The following is an 18,281-nucleotide window of genomic DNA, read 5'->3' as shown; positions in this document are numbered from 1 at the left end:
AGAGAGAGAGAGATCCAGGGTGGCAGGGAGCTAGAGAAGAGAGGAGGGGAGACAGTGAAAGAGAGAGGAGGAGGAGAGAGAGAGAAAGGGAGAGTGAGACAGAGAGACAGAGAAAGATCCAAGTCAAGAGGCTAGAGAGAGAAGGAGGGAGGCAGAGAGAGAAAGAGAAAGAGAGAGAAAAGGAGAAAGCAAGAGAGAGAGAAAGAGGCAGCCCCCTCCCCAGTACCCCCAAAGGAAGGGTCTGCAGGACCAGCTGGAAAGGAAGGTGGGAGGAAAAAAGACCTGATAATTAAACATCTCCCTCCATCATCTAAGTCCTGGTTGTCCCAAAAGTACTTTATTTCCCCCCCCCCCCCAAGAGTCCACTGGCCTGTCTGCGTTTTCTTTGAAGACGTTTTGCTTCTTCATCCAAGAAGCTTCTTCAGCTCCTATCCCCAACCAGCCTGTTGCTTTGCCACCTCACCCCCCCAAAGAACGCGTAATTCGCTCCTTGCCATCTCGGGGGTGTCGGGGGGGGGGAGAGAGACACCCCATTTTGGGTCTTCTAGTCCAGCCCTCTGCTCAAGCAAGAGAACCTGTACTATTTCAGATAAGTGGCTGTTTAGTTTCTTCTTAAAAACCTCCAGAAGGAAAGAGAGGAAGGAAGGAAGGGAGAGAGGCGGAGGAGAGAGAGAGAGAGGGAGGGAGGGAGGGAGGGAGGGAGGGAGGGAAAAGAAAAGAAAGAAAAAGAAAAGAGAGATAGAGAGAAAGGAAGAAGGAAGAGAAAGAGGAAGGAAGGAAGGAAAGGGAGGGAGGAAAAAGAAAGAAAGAAAGAAAGAAAAGAGAGATAGAGAGAAAGAAAGAAGGAAGAGAAAGAGGGAGGAAGAAAGGAAAGAGGGAGGGAGGAAAAGAAAAGAAAGAAAAAAGAAGAAGGAAGGAAGAGAAAGAAGATGGATGGAAGGAAAGAGGGAGGGAGGAAAAAGGAAGAAAAGAGAGAGAAAGAGAAGGAAGGAAGAAAAAGAGGAGGGAAGAAAAGGAGGGAGGAAAAAAGAAAAGAGAAAGAAAGAGAAGTAAGGAAGAGAAAGAGGAAGGAAGAAAAAGAGGGAGGGAGGAAAAAGAAAAGAAAGAAAAGAGAAAGAAAGAAGGAAGGAAGGAAGCAAAGAGGGAGGGAGGAAAAAAAGAAAAAGAAAAGAGAAAGAGAGGAAGGAAGAGAAAGAGGGAGGGTGGAAGAGAAAAAAAGAAAGAAAGAAAAAGAAAGAAAGAAGAAAGAAAGAAAGAAAGAAAGAAAAGGCATGCATATAATTTTGCATATCTCCTCCTGAGCATGTCTTAACTTGCTTAATTCCAAAAGGCTTTCTCACCCCCCCTCCCAGTCTTTTCCAGATCGGGGGGGGGGGTTTCACTTCCAGCTTTCCCTATAGGAAAGCTGGCTTGGAGGAGCTGATCCGACTCCCTTCATAGAACAGGGAATATTTGAAATCCTGTTTGTTTTTTTCTCACAGCCCTTAGAGGAAGAAAACCAAGCTATGGCTTGATGGTGGCTGGGTCTCGGCAACATCCCTCCCCGAAGCCCTCAGGTTTTTCTCCAAATCCTGGTTGCTGAAACAAGCAGACCCTGGTCCAAGGGGCTGCTGACTGTTTTTCCCCCTAGACCAGAAGTCAGCAACCCGTGGCTCTGGAGCCGCTGGTGGCTCTTTCCCTCCCTCTGCTACGGCTTCTTGTCTCTCAAAAATACGCGTCACAACTGCCAGTGTGCGACACCCTCTGGCGTGCAATTTATTGAGCTGTTTCAACCCCTGGTAGGCTAAACCATGGATAAATCCAAGGGAAAAAAAGTTTCAATAGAAAACAAGAATCTTCAGTTCAACTTTATATGCTAGTTTTGTGGCTGCTCGGGAAAGAATCGGTTTTGTGGCTCCCGGTGTTTTCTTTTCTGTGGGAAACGGGTCCAAGTGGCTCTGAGTGTTTTAAGGTTCCCGATCCCTGCTATCCACCAGAAATACCTTTAATACAGGTAGCCCACAAGTTACGGCTGCAATGGAGCCCTCCTTTAAGGCCCGGCCTCTCCTCCTTAACTCAAGAAAGTAAAAACTCTTGAAACTTGGTATTTCAAAAGGAACCTTTTCTTGATAGCAGGACAAAAGCAAAGCAGACTCTAAATCCCCCCCAACCCCAGGCAATAATACACTTAGAAATAAGGGATAGAGGAGCTTAAGCCCAGTCCTTTTGCAGAGGTTGCGTTCAAGAACCCAATAAATTCCCCACCACCACCACGTATTACGCTAACCCTGCCAATGTGGATCCGGCCGATCCGCAGGTGTGAAGTTGAATGGCAGTATCACTCTAGGGCAGGGGGTCTTCAAACTTGACAGCTTTCAGACTTGTGGACTTCAACTCCCAGAATTCCTCCTCCTCCAGTCATGTTAGCTCAAGAATTCTGGGAGTGGAAGTCCACAAGTCTTAAACTTGCCAAGGTTGGAAGACCCTTGCTCTGGGGATCTGACCACTTCTCTATTTTGACCCTTCTCTATTTAGGTAGACTTCTCCGGTCAAGAAAGATCCTTCAAGAATCCACTTGAAATTAGGTAGCCTTTATCCTTTGGGGGTTAAATATTTCCAGTTTGGTTTTGTAAATCGAGAAGAAAACAGATGATGACTAGTTTTGATTGGTCAACCTGAAAATGTACTTGTAAGAAGAATGATGGGGCATTTGTCCAATCAGTGGACTGTTTGCTAGGCCAAGCTAGCTTGGATGCTGGGACAGTAGATATTGGTCACTACGGGTCAACCACCGAGAGATGGATGGCTTTGAATGGTGGACAATAAAAAATTCGGGGCTGAACGTAGGGGATTTTTGGTGTTTCCTTAGCTGGCTCTTCTTCTTGAGATGTTCGATTACCCAACTCGGTCGCCTCATTAGATGGCGGTTTCTCATTCTTCACCTTCTCCTTTCACCCCCCTGGGCAGGATGGACCGCATGAGCGAGGATACTCTACGCCTCAACCGCTTGAAGCGGACCCTGGACCAAGCCGAAGAGCGGGACGATGTCTTGGCCAAGAGGCTGAAGATGGAGGGCCACGAGGCCATGGAGCGCCTCAAGATGTTGGCATTGCTCAAGAGGAAAGACCTAGCGGGCATCGAGGTGCCCCATGAGCTGCCCGTCAAGCAGGATGGACTGAAAGTCTACGAGGAAAAGCTGAATGGGAACCTGAGACCCCACACTGACGGGCGGCCCTCCGGGAGATCTGGCAAGGAGAACATCAACGACGAACCAGTGGACATGAGCGCGAGAAGAAGGTAGGGATCCTCTCGCTTCTGTTTGTCCCCACTGAAGGGCGGTGCATATTAGAATAGAGTAACAGAGTGGGAAGGGACCTTGGAGGTCTTCTAGTCCAACCCCTTCTCAAGCTTCAGCATTTAACGCAGATAGAATAGAATGGAATAAAGAATGGAATGGAACGGAATGGAATAGAATCAGGAATAAAATCAGGAATAGATTAGAATAAAGAATGGAATAGAATAGAATAAAGAATAGGATTGAATAGGATTGAATGGAATAACAGAGTGGGAAGGGACCTTGGAGGTCTTCTAGTCCGACCCCTTCTCAAGCTTCAGCATTTAACGCAGATGGAATAGAATAGAATAGAATAGAATAGAATAGAATAGAATAGAATAGAATAGAATAGAATAGACCTTGAAGGTCTTCTAGTCCAACCCTCTGCCTAGGCAGGAAACCCTACACCACTTCAGACAAAGGGTTATCCAACATCTTTTTTAAAAACTTCCAGTGTTGGAGCATTTACAGCTTCTGGAGACAACTTCATTCCACTGATTGATTGTTCCTCACTATTAGGAAGTTTCTCCTTAGTTCTAAGTTGCTTCTCTCCTTGATTAGTTTCCATCAGGTGCTTTGGAGAATAGCTTGACTCCCTCTTCTTTGGGGCAGCCCCTGAGATATTGGAAGACTGCTATCATGTCTCCCCATGTCCTTCTTTTCATTAGACTAGCCAAGCCCAGTTCCTGCAACCGTTCTTCCTATGTTTTAGCCTCCGGTCTCCCTAATTCTCTTGGTTGCTCTTCTCTGCACTCTTTCTCGAGAGTCCACTTCTTTTTTTTACATCGCGGTGACCAAAACTGAATGCAGTATTCCAAGTTGTGGCCTCACCAACTTATAAAGTGGTGCTAAACACTTCACGTGATCTTGATCTTAATTTAGATCAGTTGGAAAAGACTTTTTGATGACGAACGTTGAGGGTCCCGAAGTTCACGAGAAGACCAGTTTTGGCCACCACGGCTTCCTTTTTATTTTGATAGGCATTCCCTGATAGGTCTTAAGAATGGTGAGATTTGGAAACCAGGAACCAGTTAGCTGGTTTGGGAGTCCGGTTAAAGAAGGACCCGTCTCCCAGAATGCCTCAGGGTTCGGGACAAGTCAACAAACAACGCCAATCTTGGCCGGTGTGAAGCTTGGAAGTCCAGAAAGTTTGAGTCATGTTTCTCAACTTCGCAACTTGAAGATATGTGGACTTCAACTCCCAGGATTCCACAGCCAGCCATGCTGGCTGTGGAATCCTGGGAGTTGAAGTCCACATATCTTCAAGTTGTTAAGGTCAGGAAACACTGGGTTGAAGTGGGGAGGGGGACTCTCATTTATTAGATCTTATGGGGAAGTAAAACTGGGGAACAGAAACCTCATTGGTTGCCTCTAGTTTTAATTCTCTTAAACCAGGGTTAGCGTACAGCCAGCTTAGGTTTCGAAAGCATTGCGGCATCCTTAAAAAAAAAAAAAAAATCCTCTTTTTTCCCACACTTCTTAATCATGACTGTCTCCCACGAAATGACAGAACACGCCAAACCGCCTCAGCTGAAGCCCTTTCCCGACCTCCTTTAATAGAATTATGTCGATGTGTTAAAATTAATTAAATTGGCTTTAATAAGCGAGGCGAGTGGAAGCGGAGAAGAGCTGAAATGCCTCTTTCCCCCCACCCCCCACCCCCATTAAAACGTGGATCCTTCCTGATCCACGTTTCCTGCAAATTTCACCTCCTTCCAGAAAATGCCGTATAACAACGGTAGCGTTTTGCCCTGTACAAATGACAGAATAAATCTGTAGTTTACCAAGATGGTTTTATGCCGCGATATCACACCTTGGTTCTCCCTTAGATAACTTGCTTCTGAAAGCATCTGTTCCTGAGCTGGATATTCTCATCGTTATTTTGGAAGGATTCCAACTCTTCCAGCTTCTAATCTTCTCCCGAATGCTGGTCTTAGCAGAGAGGAGGAGGAGGAGGAGGAGGAGGAGGAGCAAAGAAGGGTCAGGGGTCCATAACACGTACTACTTTCAGCCTCGGGGGTCTACAAGAACCCATGCTACGAGACCACGATGCGGGAGGGGGTGGTGGCATAGGCATCCATCAGACCAAGGTTTAGCAGGATCCCGGGCATCAGCTGTGAATCCCTGACTCACTCGCGTGTTCGAGTGGCAAAGGGACAAGTTGTCAGCCGTAGGCGGGCGAGGACCATTTCCAAGGCAGAACCACCTCGGATCTCGCTCGGTTTGCCAGCCTCATCTGCTCGCCATCTGCCCCAACGCCTCTGCTGGTTGGTCATCCTCTCTCTCTCTCTCTCTCTCTCTCTGACCTTGAACAGAAGGTGCCTCCAGCTCAGTTGCGCGTCCGTGAAACCTATGAGCTGCAATAGGGCCCTTTTGGGTGAGGAGGGGGCAGAGTTGAGAGGAAGGGGGGTTGAGCTTTATGAGACGTGACCAAAACTTGGGGATCGGGTTGGTCCTCATTGAAGGGGGGGGGGAACGTCTAGGTTTTCCCACCCCGCATTCACAGCCTTCCCGGGTAGCAAAAGATAACGTTAATTTTACCTCCGCTGGTGGTTGTCGACGTTTCAAGGCCGTTGAGCCAGCGCTGTCCGAAGAGATCTCCGCGGTCGTGTGGCCAAGCCCGACTTCACGCACTGCTGTTTGCTTCCCACCGAAGTGGTACCCATTGGTCTACTTGCATCCGCGTGCTTTCGAACTACTAGGTTATAGCAGGAGCTGTGGCGAGAATGGGGGCTCACCCCATCCCATGGCGCTCAGTTCTCGAACGCCGAGATGCCGGCTTTCCGTCCAAGCCCAGGGCCTTTAAACACAAACCAAGGCAGGACATGGTCTAGTTCTACTTCACTGTAGGGCTACGTCAACAGAACCTCCCAAGTCCTGAGATTCCCGTTCTCCCTCCCTTTCCTTTACAGCTTCATAAGCTTGGGAAGGTCCCTTCTGAGTCCTTTTTTCTCCATCCCTTAGACAGCTCTGGGCTATGCCGTCCCTTATCTGCTCATTCCTAGCCAGCATTCCTTTGCCAGGGTCTTTCTCACATACCCTGAAGGACAGAAGGTCCTGCTTAGGGAGAAGAAGCCAAGACCTCTGGGTTCAACCAAGCCTCCTGGGCAGCTAGACCTCTCCCCCTGCGAAGTTCAGTATGGCCCCCCCTTCCTCCCACCTCTCCTTGAGACAGGCCGGGCCATTCACTGACCATCCCAGGTGACCCTCTCATTCCACTCTTTCCGGCCCTCTCGGCTCCAGCCTTTGTGGGTTGGGAGGGGGGGTGGCTGGGTGTCCCTTGGCCCACAAAACCCCCTGCCTGGGTGGCCTGTGACCCTCCCCTCTTGTGTGATGTCACAATGCGACCAGGTTGCATCCTCCGTCTCCAAGCGACCGGAAGGGGGCCGTCCGTCTCTGGTGTCCATTGACTTCCTTCCAGGTCTACAATTTGGCTCGGTTCTCTGCGGACGCTTCCTCTCGGAGGAGCACGCCGGGCCCCAAATGGCCATGGAATTCAGGTCTCCGATGCTGGCATTCTGACTCCAGGGCTTCTCCCGTGGGCGTTCGGCCCGGGAATCCTGCCCTTATCCCCCCTTCCAGTCCCCTTCGCGAGAATGGATTTTCATCTGATTCTTGTCTACTGTCTCATCCGAAGAGTTGGAAGGGACACTTGGAGGTCTTCTCGTCCAGCCCCTGCTCAGTCAGGAGAACCTAAACCATTTCAGACCAGGGACTGTCCAGTCTCTTCTTAAAAGCCTCCAGGGATGGAGCCCCCACAACTTCTGGTGGCAAGCAGTTCCACCGGTTAATTGTCCTCCCTGTTGGGAAGCTTCTCCTTAATTCCAAGTTGCTTCTCTCCCCCCGATCAGTTTCCATCCTTTGCTTCTTTTGTCCTGCCTTCTGGTGCTTTGGAAAATTAATTGACCTCCCTCCCCCCCTCTCTTCTTTGGGGCGGCCCCTCAGATAACAGATGAGTTGGAAGGGACCCTGTAGGTCATCTAGTCCAACCCCCTCCCCCGCCCAAGCGGGAGATCGTTTGCTTCTCCTCCTGCCTTCTGGTGCTTTGGAGAATAGCTTGACACCACCACCACCCCACTTCCTTGGGGCAGCCCCTCAAATACTGGAAGACTGCTCTCAAGTCCCTTCTTTTCTTTAGACTGGCCGGACCCCAACACTGCAACCCTTCTTCCTATGTTTTAGTCCCCGGGCCTTTAATCCTCCTAGTTAGCTCTTCTCTGCACGTTTTCTTTTCCCCCCAAAAGCCTCAACCTCCTTTTTTGGGGGGAGTTGAAACTTGGAAGGGCCCAAACCGAGTTCCAAGACTTGGCTAGGGCAGACCAAGGATTCCACGGCCTAAGTCCCAGCCCTGGGGGTGATTTGGCCAAAAAAGAGAGAGAGAGAGAGAGAGAAAAAGTTAAAAAAAAATCCCCAATCCTTCAGTGACTCGCTGTCTGTTGAGTGGGTGGGTGGGTGGGCAGGCTCCCAGTCTATTTGTTCACATGGGCTTTTAGGCAACTGAATCTACCAGCCTAGATCAGAGCAGAGATGAGGCGGAAAATGGGAGCTCGGGAAACGCTATTAAAAAAAGCCCGACAACCGGCAATTGAGGGCCGGCGAGGAGCTGGGTGACTTTTCCAAGAATTGGTTTTTTATTGGCTCTGAGGGAGGCAGTTTTCTGCTTGGTTCGTGGATGGCCGTATAACGCCCACCAGCGTGGGTCAAAAACACCCCCCCTAGGCTGGATGGGGGTGGGAGGTGGAGGGATTTGTAATGGTGCCAGGCCTCAGAGAATGTGTAGCTGAATGAGGTCAGCTAGTTTGGGTCACGAAACGTCTGGAAGGAAACCACCAAGCTCAGAGGACACCAAGGAGCCCACAGGTCTGCTCCTCCTCCCCCCTCCTCCTCTCTGCAAACCCCTCTCCTTCTAGCACTGATGCTGTTACCTAGTTGGGTCCTGAAACGTTGCAAATCTGGGTGGTCGCTCGTTGTCACACAATCTACCCCCTTTACCTGCTCCGATAATCTCTTTCTCCTTAGCGGGTCCAGCTGTGTAACAAGGCAACTTCCTTCAGGTAGCTTCTTGTCTCCCGGTCCGTCCATCCCCACCCCACCAAAAAAAACAGACACACACACCCCCAACCAACCCCTCACTCAGTCTGGCTTTTCTTCCCCCTTCTCCTCCCCTTCCTGAAATCAGCAGCGATCAAGACAGGGGGCGTCTCACCCCTTCTCCGGATGTCATCGTCCTCTCGGACAACGAAGCGTCCAGCCCTCGCTCCAATTCCCGCATAGAAGAGCGGCTGAAGGCAGCCAACCTGGAAATGTTCAAGGTACAGCGAGGGGACAGAACCCGAACCCAATGAAATGGGGGTTCGCCAGAGCGACCGGAGGCTTGCGGCTTGCCCAGTTCGCTTCCCCGGGTCGGGTTGGGTCGGGTTCCCAGGACACATCAGTGTCTTAAAACCAGCTCAGGTGGAGGTCTCCAAACTTGGCAGCTTTGAAGACACGCGGACTTCCAACTCCCAGAATTCTCCTGTTTCGTTTTTTCTCTTAACCTCCTAAAGTGGAGAGAAATTGCAGAGGAAGGGATTCCAAGAGAGTAAGCTATGCTGGCTGGGGAGAATTCTGGGAGTTGAAGAGTCCCCAAGTCTTAAAAGTTGGCCAAGTTTGGGGACCCCTGAGCCTAAGGGGAGGCCGGGGGGTCCCCGCTGAGCGAGTCCTGCCGCAAGGCCGCCCTCCACCCTCACCTCTTGGTCTCCCTTCCCACAGGGGAAAGGGGTCGAGGAGAGGCAGCAGCTCATCAAACAGCTCCGGGACGAGTTGCGGTTAGAGGAAGCCCGGCTGGTGCTGTTGAAGAAACTACGGCAAAGCCAGCTGCAGAAGGAGAACGTAGTACAGAAGGTGAGGCAGGCGAGCGCCGGTAACCCCTCCGGAAGAAGCCCGGTGGACTCCAACTCCCAGTTTTCCCCAGGCCGGCTGAGGAATGCTGGGAGTTGAAGTCCACCAGTCTTTAAAAGTTTGGAGAGCCCCGGTTTAGCCGAAAACCGCATGGACACCCAACTTTTACCTTCTCCCTTTTTGCCAGGGAAATCCTCCCCGGCCAGGTGGGTAGGATTATTCCCCCATGTCCCCTCCCTGGCGAGCTGATCAGGAAAAATATCTATTTTCTTGAAGATTGTCCAAGAAACGTTCCCCCCTTTCTTTTTAAATCGACCATCTTTCTCATTGATTCTCTCTCTCTTTCCTCTTTCTTTTCCGCCCTGCGGCCAGACTCCGGTTGTCCAGAACGCAGCATCTATAGTCCAGCCATCTCCTGCCCACGTCGGACAGCAGGCTCTGTCCAAACTCCCCTCCCGACCTGGAGTTCAAGGGGTTGAGCCCCAAAACCTCAGAACATTACAGGTAAGGGAATCTCTCCCCAGACGTGAATCGGCTGCCTTGTCGAGTCTGGGGCTCGTTTTGCCACGGTGTGAAACGAGCGGCGGAAACCCGGGTTACCTTAACCAAAAAGGCCTTTTGCAAGTTTCAGAGCTCGGTCACCGATGGTGTCCGATTATGTGTGTGTGTGTTTTACATACCCTCCCTTATCTTCCACCCCCATGAAATCGGTCCAAATCAGCGCAGAGTAAATTCCCTGGGAACCCGCTTGTTTTGTTGAGTTGCCGGAGCGGCGTAGCTCCATGTAGGGCCTCACCTGTGGCAGGTCACGCTGCGTTCCCACCTCCACACAGACCCTGAAATCTCCTCACGGTGCAGGTGTCAGAATATGAATTGTGATACACCCAGAGGGTGGGGGGGAAACCAGGGTCAAGGGTGACAACGAATGATGTGCCTGTGGAGTCGGCTACACCCAGGCAGTGCCGGCATATTAACTCCCAATAAATCTTTTGGAAGTTCGGCTCAAAGATAATTTAATTGGGGGGTAACTGCCGGGATCCTGACAACGGATCAGAAATGTGTGTGCCCAGAAAAAATCAGAAGCACAAGTGACGAGAATATAAAGACGAATCGTCCTCGTCTGACATCAGGGAATTCTAGGAGAGGCGGTTGGGTCTAGTGGTGAGGGCACCAAGCTAGGAAGCAGGAGGCTGCGAATTTTAGTCCCGCCTTGGGCAAGAAAGCCAGATGGATGACTAAGCAGGGTCCAGCCTGGGCAGATTTGGGATGGGCAACTCCGGGCATCGCTAAGTTGGAGCGGGAAGTTGGCAAATTATCCCAGCGATCGCCGTCCGGCTCTTTTAAAGACTTAACCTTTCTCTTGCTTCTTGGGACAGGGTCACAGTGTCATCCGATCGGCCACCAATACCGCCCTTCCCCACATGCTTATATCCCAGCGCGTTATTGCCCCCAACCCCACACAGCTTCAAGGGCAGCGCATCCCTCCCAAACCAGGCCTGATCCGCAGCAGCACGCCGAACATGAGCCCTGCTATCAATTACCAGCCGGTGAGTAACGGGAAGCCTTCCCGTTTGGAGAGAAAGGGATGGAAACACACAAGAGAATAGAGGAAGGGATGGAAGCAGAAAGGAGAAGAGAGAAAGGGATGGGAACACAAAGGAGAATAGAGAAAGGGATGGAAGCAGAAAGGAGAAGAGAGAAAGGGATGGGAACACAAAGGAGAATAGAGGAAGGGATGGAAGCAGAAAGGAGAAGAGAGAAAGGTATGGAAACACACAGGAGAAGAGAGGAAGGGATGGAAGCAGAAAGGAGAAGAGAGAAAGGGATGGAAACACACAGGAGAATAGAGGAAGGGATGGAAGCAGAAAGGAGAAGAGAGAAAGGTATGGAAACACACAGGAGAATAGAGGAAGGGATGGAAGCAGAAAGGAGAAGAAACAAAGGAGAATAGAGGAAGGGATGGAAACACACAGGAGAATAGAGGAAGGGATGGAAGCAGAAAGGAGAAGAGAGAAAGGGATGGGAACACAAAGGAGAATAGAGGAAGGGATGGAAGCAGAAAGGAGAAGAGAGAAAGGTATGGAAACACACAGGAGAAGAGAGGAAGGGATGGAAGCAGAAAGGAGAAGAGAGAAAGGGATAGGAACACAAAGGAGAAAAGAAAAGGATGGAAACACACAGGAGAAAAGAAGGGATGAAATATACAGGAGAAGAGAGGAAGGGATGGAAGCAGAAGGAGAGAAAAAGGGATAGGAACACAAAGGAGAAAAGAGAAAGGGATGGAAACACAAGGAGACTAAAGGAAGGGATGGAAATATACAGGAGAAGAGAGGAAGGGATGGAAGCAGAAAGGAGAAGATAGAAAGGGATGGGAACACAAAGGAGAATCAACTGGCACCTCCCAACACAGGGCCAGACTTTGAAGCTATGTCTTGTCTCTCTCTCTTCCCTCCCCAGCCGTCCTCCTCGGCGGTGCCCTGCCAGCGAACCAGCTCCTCCGCCATCTATATGAACCTCGCCTCCCACATCCAGCCCGTGGCGGTGAACAGGGTGGCGTCCCCGCTGCCCAGCCCCAGCGCCATGAACGAGGCTGCCAATTCCCAGGCCGCCGCCAAGCTTGCCCTGCGCAAGCAGCTGGAAAAGACTCTCTTGGAGATCCCTCCCCCCAAGCCCCCCGCCCCCTTGCTCCACTTCCTGCCCAGCGCGGCCAACAGCGAGTTCATCTACATGGTGGGACTAGAAGAAGTGGTCCAGAGCGTGATTGACAGCCAAGGTAAAGGATGCAGGACGGTTGGGGGGAGGGGGGGGAGGGAGGGATCACAGTTAACCAAATCCGAATCGGAAAAGTCCCCGATGATAATTTTGGCTCCCCGGCGATCATTTGTGGGGCGCTGCAGGAGGAAATCCAGCTGTCCTCCCAGTTTTTCTCCCTGGGTTGACTCCCTGCTAGCATTTCATTAGAGCTAATTTTGTCTAGTGGTGAAGGCACCAAGCTGGAAATCAGACTGTGAGTTCTAGTCCTGCCTTAGGCGTGAAATCCAGCTGGGTGACTTTTGGGCCAATCACCAGGAGACGGGGAGTTCTAGTCCCGCCTTAAGGCACAAAAGCTGATTGGGTGACTTTGGGCCAATCACCAAGAGACGGGGAGTTCTAGTCCTGCCTTAGGCATGAAAGCCGGCTGGGTGACTTTGGGCCAATCACTAGGAGGCTGTGAGTTCTAGTCCTGCGTCAGGCACAAAAAAAAACCCAGCTGGATGACTTTGGGCCCGTCCCTCCCTCTCAGCCCAGTCCACCTTGCAGGGTTATTTCTGCAGGGAATAATAGCAGGAGAAAGGAGAAGTGGCTATGTCTGCCACCTTGAGTTATTAATAAATAATAATAATAAAGGCGGGACAACAATAATAAGGTAAAAGATCAAGGTTCCCCCTTGCACATGCGTGCTACTCGTTCCTGGCTCTAGGGGGCGGTGCTCACCTCCGTTACAAAGCCAAAGAAACGACACTGTCCGAAGTTGTCTCCGTGGTCATGTGGCCGGCAGGACTAAACGCCTTTGAAGGCGCACGGAACGCCGTTCCCTTCCCACCAAAGGGGTCCCTATTTTTTCTACTTGCATTTTTTACGTACTTTTCGAACTGCTCGGTTGGCAGAAGCTGGGACAAGTGACGGGAGCTTCCTCCGTCACGCGACGCTAGGGATTCGAACCTCTGAACTGCCCACCTCTCTGATCGACAAGCTCAGCGCCTCAGCCGCTCAATTGCTTTCCTTGGATAATCGGGGCTAATCCTCTTCCTCCCCCCTCTTCCTCCTCTTCCTCCCCCTCCTTCCCACTCACCCCCCCCCAACCCCTCCCCTCAGGCAAAGGCTGCTCCTCCCTCCTCCGAGTGGAGCCCTTCATCTGCGCGCAGTGCCGCACGGATTTCACCCCACACTGGAAGCAGGAGAAGAACGGCAAAATCCTGTGCGAGCAGTGCATGACCTCCAACCAGAAGAAGGCGCTCAAGGCCGAGCACACCAACCGGCTGAAGAATGCCTTCGTCAAAGCCTTGCAGCAGGAACAGGCAGGTCGAGGGACTCCCGGTGTGGGGGGAGAGGCGCTCCCGGGGAGGGAACGGGGATGCCCGACGTGGGGCTGTCGCTGCCAGGACTGCGACGGTCTCCCTCCCGTCTTCCCCAGGAGATCGAGCAGCGGCTGCAGCAGCAGGCCACCCTCTCGCCCACCACGGCTCCGGCCAGCGTGGCCAGCGTCAGCAAGCAGGAGAGCATCATGAGGCATCACACACTCCGACAGGTGAGGCCCTTTGCCCAGCGTGGTTCTGCCGCCCTCTTGCCTGCCGCCAGTTCCCTGGCCCAGATGCTCCTTCAGTTCGAAATGGTGTTCGGTTTAAGGGTTGCCCCCACAGCCACTCTTGGCTTCCCTGCTTTCCTTCCTTCCTTTCCTTCTCCTTTCATTCCTTCTCTCCCTCCCTCCTTTCCTTCCTTGCTTTTTCTTCTCTGCCTTTCTCCCTCCCTCCCTTCTTCCATTCTTTCTTTCCTTCCCTCACTCCTATTTTCCTTCCTTCTTCTTTCCTCCCTCGCCTCCCGCCTACCTTCTTTTCTTTCCCTCCCTCCCTTTTCTTCCTTTCCTTCTTTCTTTTTTTCCTTCCTTCCTTCCTTCCTTCCTCCTTCCTCCCTCCCCTCCCTCCCTCCCTCCCTCCCTCTCTCTCTCTCTCTCTCTCTCTCTCTCTTCTTTCTTTCTTTCTTTCTTTCTTTCTTTCTTTCTTTCTTTCTTCCTTCCTTTCTTTCTTTCTTTCTTTCTTTCTTTCTTTCTTTCTTTCTTTCTTTCTTTCCATCTCCATCAAGAACTCTGGGCAATTTATATAACCCCAAACCATTTTAACACAAACAAAAACAGCATTTTAAAGCACAACAAAGACATCCAACATAACTATTACCTTTTCCTCCCTCCTTCATTCCTTCCCTCCAGGCCCCCCAGCCTCAAAGCTCCCTACAACGCAGTTTGCCCACGTCCGCTCGCTCCATGCTCTCCAACTTCGCACAGGCGCCGCAGCTCCCCGTCGCCAGCGGACTCCTCGGGATGCCAGGTAACCGGGCCGAATTGGGGCTGGAAGAAGGTGGGTGGGAATTCAGCCACAGAGCCAGGCCCCCACTCTCTCTGCTGCGACAGCCTGGAGGGGATGCTTCGGGTTAGAGTTGGGGCTCAGGACATAGGGGTTGCCAAAGAACAGTCCACGCTCCGGACTGTTTCCTGACTTTTGTTCCATGGTTATTTCAAACACCAGACTGGGAACGTCCCAAACTCAGGAAGGCCTGGAGAAATTCTTGCTCCTTTTGTGTCCATGAGAAGCTCGCTGATGCTTCTCCCATAAATCAGGGTTTTTGAAACGAAAGTCTAAACTGTTTGTAAACCATTAAATTTCACTCGTACAAAGCTCTTAATTTTCGATCTTTAGAGGGAATTTAAAAAAAAAAAAAAACTTAACAGCTTCCTCCCCTAGAAATCTTTGGGAACCATAAATCTGGTCGTTTGATTGTGGTTGGGATATCCTGCCCCACTTCTTCCATGGGGCTTTTTTCCTCCTTGTCCCTGTCAGGATTCCGGCAGTTACCCCATTTAAATCATGAGTCTCGAGCCAAACTTCCAAAACTTCAAAAGGATTTATTGGGAGTTAACATGTCCGGCACTGTCTGGGTGTAGCTGACTCTAAGGCACATCATTCGTTGTCACCCTTGACCCTGGTTTTTCCCCCACTTCCTGGGTGTATCATAATTCATATCCTTCAATGGGACACATCCATAGCCCAGAGTCATCAATGTTCTCCAATTAGATATTTGCGCGCAGAAACTTCAGTCCCTTAGTTAGTATCTTTGAAAAACTATGTATGGAATGCACTTTCGATTTCCAAGCTGCCGCACTGCTCTTTCAAACCCCTTCCCCCCCCTCCCTTTCTAATGGCAACTCTAAAAAGACCCTGGAAATATTTTATGAGTTGACAGTCCCTCAGTTACCACTTTCATGCCTGGTTCTGGAAGCTCTGATTTAACATTTGCCCCTAAATATTTGAGGGCCAGGAAGGGGGAAAACCCAGCTGGTCCTTTTGCACAGGCGACGTCCACACCTGTTAACTCGAACCCGAGCTTCAGGGGCAGGCTAGCCCCCCATTCCTGACTCTTCCGCCCTCCCAGAGCAGAGTCTCTGCTCGATTTACAGAGCGCTTGTCTTGCCTTAACCGCCATATTTTCCCGGGTCTCCCTTGGTTTTTTTTCTCCCACGACCAAGAATGACGAACTCTGTTAAGAGTTTGCAGCATAAATTCACGTCCAGAAAACACACAGACTTGATCCATGAGGATCATTAAACTTCTTTATAAACATATTAATACGAGTAAAGTGTACAATACCATTTGTAGATTCTTTCAACGTAACATAAGCAAAAACACCACCAGCGGCAGCTCAGTTTCAGCAAGCAAGCAAGTTCACTTTAGAGCTGAGCACAGAACAGAGATAAACCAGGCCTAGGTTCTGTCTTTAAGTGTCACCCCGCAGTTCAGCTCTCATTGGCTGACCTTGTTATTAAGCTCTATTCCAGTTCATGAATAAACTCTGACAAACTCCTTTTTTTTAATATACAGCATAATACGTTCTTTATTTTTCAGTTTCAAAAGTACAAACATTTCATTTTTTTTCTCAAGCAGTGTGTCGTCTGGGCACCAACATCTCTGTGCCACCTTCTTCACCATTTATAACACCGTTCGCATTAATTTTATTTCTCTAAGCTTAGAGTTAAGATACATCAAACTACTAATCATTATACAGCTCTTCGGGTGATATCTCATTAGCATTGCATCTCATTGTTCTCGTCGTATATATATTGACAGTTATTTATATCTCTTACTTTATTTTCTATTGTTTTATTCTTCCTCGTTTCCAAATTCCTTTTTTATTCTCTAACCATTGATAAAATATTTTCCACATCCTATAATATACTCAGTTTGCTCTTTCTCCTTGATTGCTAGTGTGAAATCTGTTCGTTTCTGCACAGTCTAACGTTTTCCTGATCATCTCCTTGTCATTGGAGATTTCCTCACCTTTCCGATGTTGTGCAAATACCATTCTAGCTGCAGTTGATACATGAATAATTAGATAGACATTCTCCTTACTATAGATTTCAGGTAAAATCCCTAGCAGAAATATTTCTGGTTTTAGCTCAATATGTATTGAGAAGGACGAACTCTTGAGGTGGTTAGAGATCTTTTCAGGTGAAGAAGCTCACCTGGGAAATTTCCAAAACCAGAAAAAGGACTTAACTTTTTTTCCCTCCCTCTCTTTCTCTCCCTCTCTCTCTCTCTCTGTCTTTCTGCCTCTTTCTCTCTGTGTGTGTCTTTCTGTCTTTCTGTGTGTCTGTCTCTGTCTTTCTCTGTGTGTGTCTTTGTCTCTCTCTCTCTGTCTTTCTCGCTCTGTCTCTGTCTTTCTGTGTCTTTCTGTCTTTCTCTATCTCTCTGTCTGTCTGTGTCTCTGTCTCTTTTTCTCCAGGAGTCAACATCGCCTACCTGAACGCCGGGATGGGCGGCCACAAAGGGTCCAGCTTGGCGGACCGGCAGCGGGAATATCTACTCGATATGATCCCTCCGCGCTCGATATCGCAATCCATCAGCGGGCAAAAATAACACCAGCCCTGCACCCGCCCCGCCTCTTCCTCCTCCTCCCCATGATTCCCCCATCTGAGCCCCCGCCCCTCATCCATCGCATGCAGTGCCTGTACTGGTGCCTACCACGGAGGGATAGGAAAAACCCCCCTCCCCCAGAAAACAGTGGGGGGGGGAAAGGAAGAAGAAGAAAAAAAAGACGAGAATGAAGGCGAGAAACTTTCGCGTGATCCCCCCTCCCGGCCCTTTTCGCAACCGTCTCGCTGGCACCCCTGTTACCCATGCCGCCCGCTCTGGATTTTGTTTTTGGGCAGCGGGAAGCACCACAAGCCCTTCCTGTTTCCACCCTTCCCACCCAAAGTCAGAATCAGCTCGGACAACCCTCGCACCGCGCCTGTGTGTGTTTTCACACTCCCTTTTATGCGCTTTTTCTCTTCCCCTTTTTCTTCGACTGTAATGGCAACCTTGTAGAACTTTTTAATAACCGCTTTTTTTCTCGTTTTTGTTTTCATTTTTATTGCCTTTTGCTCTCTTTTTTTTTAAATTCCACGGGAGGGAGAAAAGGAGACCACCTGGAAAGAACAGAGTCCCGGGCACGCCTTTTTCCATCCTGGCTTAAAATCGAGGGATCAAGTCAACGGGGGGATTTATAATGGTTACCCCTTTCCGGCGCCGAAGCCAAACCCTGATGGGGGGTCCAAACGTCCACGAGAAGGCTGCTTTTGGAGGTGGGAAGACCACCAAGCATAGAAAGCAAAGGGGTGTTGTTGGGGTTTTTCTTTTGAGGGGGAGAATCGTCCATGCTAGGAAAACGAAACTTCTGCCTGCCAGAGATTGGTCGGACTCTCTCCTCCGGCGATGTCCCACATCAGTCTGGGCGACATAAAAGCGATCGAGTCTCCCTTCTGCGGATCCTGCCAGCTGTTGGCCATCAGAAGGCGCTCCTGGCCAGGCGAGGACCCTGGATCCTCGCGTCCCTTCCCGTTCCGTCATCCATCCGACCCTTCGACGCCAGAAGCAAAGAGTCCTTTCCCGCTCACCGATTGCTACACCCCATCCGTCGTCTTCGCTTGGTTGTTTTTTTTTCCCTTCTCGATATCCGCTCGCTCTTTTCCACGCGGAGATCCGAACCGTGGGAGCCCCCACTCTCGTTCTTGGGGCCCCAACTTTTCCCCCCTCTTCACTCCCCAAGTATTAGCCCTTGGGGTTCTTCGGATCAACCCTTTGGTCCATCGGTCCCTCTGAAAAGGCCGGCAGCTGCTGGGATGGTCTCTCTCTCTCTCTCTCTCTCTCTCTCTCTGCATCCGTTTCGCCCCCTCCAAACCTCCGAGCACTTAACGAATCCACGGAAGGCGGCAGAGGAACCCTGGCGCGGATGCACCCCGAAGAGACTCCAAGACCCAGGATTTATTTTGTGTGTCCGTCCCCCCAGCGCCCTTCAAAAC

At 50.4% G+C, this 18,281-nt stretch overlaps 1 protein-coding gene across 4 annotated transcripts in view; it reads left to right on the top strand.

Moving 5' to 3' along the window:
• GATAD2B (GATA zinc finger domain containing 2B) overlaps positions 1 to 17,372 on the top strand; it is a 32,394-nt gene extending 15,022 nt beyond the window's left edge. For 2 of the 4 annotated variants that reach the window (XM_087943154.1, XM_087943155.1), the window contains exons 2-11: positions 2,947 to 3,276; positions 8,493 to 8,625; positions 9,065 to 9,196; positions 9,566 to 9,697; positions 10,570 to 10,740; positions 11,651 to 11,966; positions 13,049 to 13,251; positions 13,368 to 13,481; positions 14,157 to 14,274; positions 16,724 to 17,372. In XM_087943154.1, coding sequence (XP_087799280.1) covers positions 2,948 to 3,276; positions 8,493 to 8,625; positions 9,065 to 9,196; positions 9,566 to 9,697; positions 10,570 to 10,740; positions 11,651 to 11,966; positions 13,049 to 13,251; positions 13,368 to 13,481; positions 14,157 to 14,274; positions 16,724 to 16,857 — 1,782 coding nt within the window. In that variant the 5' untranslated portion in view covers position 2,947 and the 3' untranslated portion in view covers positions 16,858 to 17,372. The remainder of the gene's footprint in view (positions 1 to 2,946; positions 3,277 to 8,492; positions 8,626 to 9,064; positions 9,197 to 9,565; positions 9,698 to 10,569; positions 10,741 to 11,650; positions 11,967 to 13,048; positions 13,252 to 13,367; positions 13,482 to 14,156; positions 14,275 to 16,723) is intronic. The other 2 variants (XM_087943156.1, XM_087943157.1) reach the window with 1 other exon arrangement.
• The last annotated feature ends 909 nt before the right edge of the window (positions 17,373 to 18,281 follow it).

This window comes from Notechis scutatus, chromosome 14, assembly GCF_049901735.1.
Source record: "Notechis scutatus isolate UNSWTSFEM ecotype Mainland chromosome 14, rNotScu1.2, whole genome shotgun sequence".
NCBI lineage: Eukaryota > Metazoa > Chordata > Lepidosauria > Squamata > Elapidae > Notechis > Notechis scutatus.
This window is presented reverse-complemented; position numbering and strand designations above follow the sequence as displayed.